Genomic DNA, 2,500 nt, shown 5'->3' on the forward strand with positions numbered 1-2,500 from the left:
GGCTCATTCCTAGCTCCCAGTATTTCTTATATCCGAACTTTAATCTCATGTACCTAGGTCTATCCATCTGCTCTTCCCTCTTCCGAACGTAATATTTGTGATGATAAGAATATGCATATAGTGTCTCTTAGTATCACCTTTATCTAAGAGTTTATTTCTTATTAAATCACATTCTCTCCCTTACACTTGTTTTATTTTATATCTAATGTGTCTTAAGTCATGGCTGCATAATATACCCACGGCATCGTTAGTAATTGACCTGACTGTACTCAAATATACCATCCTAATAATGGGAACTCCTACTTCCTCCTCGCAACGTGCAAGAGCTTGTTTTCCATTTTGTGATTATATAGTTAATTTCAACAAAAAGAAACCCAGCGTGCGTTAGTAAATATTCATATGTAGATACCCTTTTCAATATTTTCCCTTTCAGGGTAGGTAATTGACTACCCCTTATTCTACTCTGAAATTTCGTTTTTCCTCATTCACAACCGACCCAACCTTCTGAGCAAAAGCAAATATGGCCAATATCTTACAGTGACTATTCGATGTCTCCTCTTCCCTTTGGCAATCTGTACCACGGTATTGCTCGTCCACTACATATCTACACCCTACTACAGGTATTTAGCATACTGAACTATAAATAGAAGAAAAAATGTCCATTTATTTTTTACTGCCTCAATGATAATATTGATAAACATAAGGCGTTGTTCTAAACATCTTATCCATTGCCACTGAAATACAATCGACGTAAGTTATGCACATGCCTGTCACACATACACTGCCCCAAACATAAATGCTTACATTCAGAATGTGAAAGGAGATGCTTTCTTTTCTACAGCTCTCAGGCGAGAACTACAGTCGAAGTGCGGTCTAAAAAACTGGTTCCAGTGAACGGTAAACCGATTTAAAAATGGAAATGGCCATTTTTGTTATAATCATTGTTGTTGCTGATGCTGTTATCACAGCTATTACTATCACTATTATCATAATTATTATTACTATTATTATTATTTATTATTATCTATTTATTTATTTGTTTATTTATTTATTTATTTATTTATTATTATTATTATTATTATTTAATTATTATTATTATTATCATTTATTATTATTTATTATTATTATTATTATTATTATATTATTATTATTATTACTATTATATTACTATTATTATTATTATTTTATATATTATTATCATTACTATTATTATGTCATAATATACATATTATAATAATATATATATAAAATATTATTATTATTATTATTATCCCTATTATCTTATTATTATTCATTATTATTATTTATTATTATTATTATATATTATCTATTATTATTATACTATTATTATTATATATACTATGCTACTATCTATCATTATTATCATTACTGTTATTATTATTATCATAATTCGTTATTATACTATTTTATTGTATTTTATATTAGTCTATTGATATTTTATAATTACTATTTAGTTTTGCTATAATAATAATAAAAAATATATTTTATTATTACCATAAAATTATATTTTTATTGTTATTATTTTATATCATTCCTTCTATCCTATCCTTCTACTATTATTGGTAATGCAATAAAATAACAATATATATTTGATAATATTAATAATATAAATATATTAATTAATAATTAATATATATATATAAATTCTATTAATAATAATTAATATTATTGAAAAATTTATAATAAAAATTGAAAAATAATAATATCATTATAATATAATATAATGATAAAATAATAACTATATTATATAATTAATTGTTATATACATGTGATACTAAATATATATAATTATAATGTTATTGATTATTAATAATATCATTAATATCGTAATCTCATGATCATTATCATACTGTTATTATTATCATTTATTGTTCCCCTATTATTATCTATGTACGTCATAGTTTTGTATACTCATTCATTTATTATAATATATATTATATATATTATATAATTATCATAATGTTTATTTAAATTATTATTATCATAATTATTATATTATTATCATATTATATATTATTATTATTATATTGTTGATGATGATTATTATGGTAATACTAAATATCATCATCACTATTATCATATTATTTATATTATTGTTGTTATTATCATTATCATTGTCATTATTACAATTGGTATTGTCATTCCTTTTACTGTTATTATTATTGATATTATCGTTACCATCATTACCGTTATTATCATTATCATTATCGCTATCGTTATCGTTACCGTTATGATTGTCGTTATCGTTATTATCATTATCATTATTATTATTATCATCATCATCATCATTCAGAACATCATCATGATCTTCATCATTATCACCATTATAACCATCACCATTGTCATGACCATGCATTTACCAATTCCGTTTTTGTGTTAAGTCTGGTCATGAAAATTCAGATAAGAATAGTTGTAGAAAGAGTGATGAAATTATGCTGGCAATTCAGATGCTGGAAGAATAATGATAATAGTAATGATA

General features: G+C 23.5%; 1 protein-coding gene across 1 annotated transcript in view; it reads left to right on the forward strand.

Annotated features, from left to right (window-relative positions):
• LOC119576352 (glycoprotein-N-acetylgalactosamine 3-beta-galactosyltransferase 1-like) overlaps nucleotides 1-2,500 on the forward strand; it is a 9,542-nt gene that overhangs the window by 894 nt on the left and 6,148 nt on the right. The window contains exons 2-3 of the mRNA XM_037924002.1: nucleotides 539-620; nucleotides 842-897. Coding sequence (XP_037779930.1) covers nucleotides 539-620; nucleotides 842-897 — 138 coding nt within the window. The remainder of the gene's footprint in view (nucleotides 1-538; nucleotides 621-841; nucleotides 898-2,500) is intronic.

This window comes from Penaeus monodon, chromosome 8, assembly GCF_015228065.2.
Source record: "Penaeus monodon isolate SGIC_2016 chromosome 8, NSTDA_Pmon_1, whole genome shotgun sequence".
Classification (NCBI taxonomy): Eukaryota; Metazoa; Arthropoda; class Malacostraca; order Decapoda; family Penaeidae; genus Penaeus; species Penaeus monodon.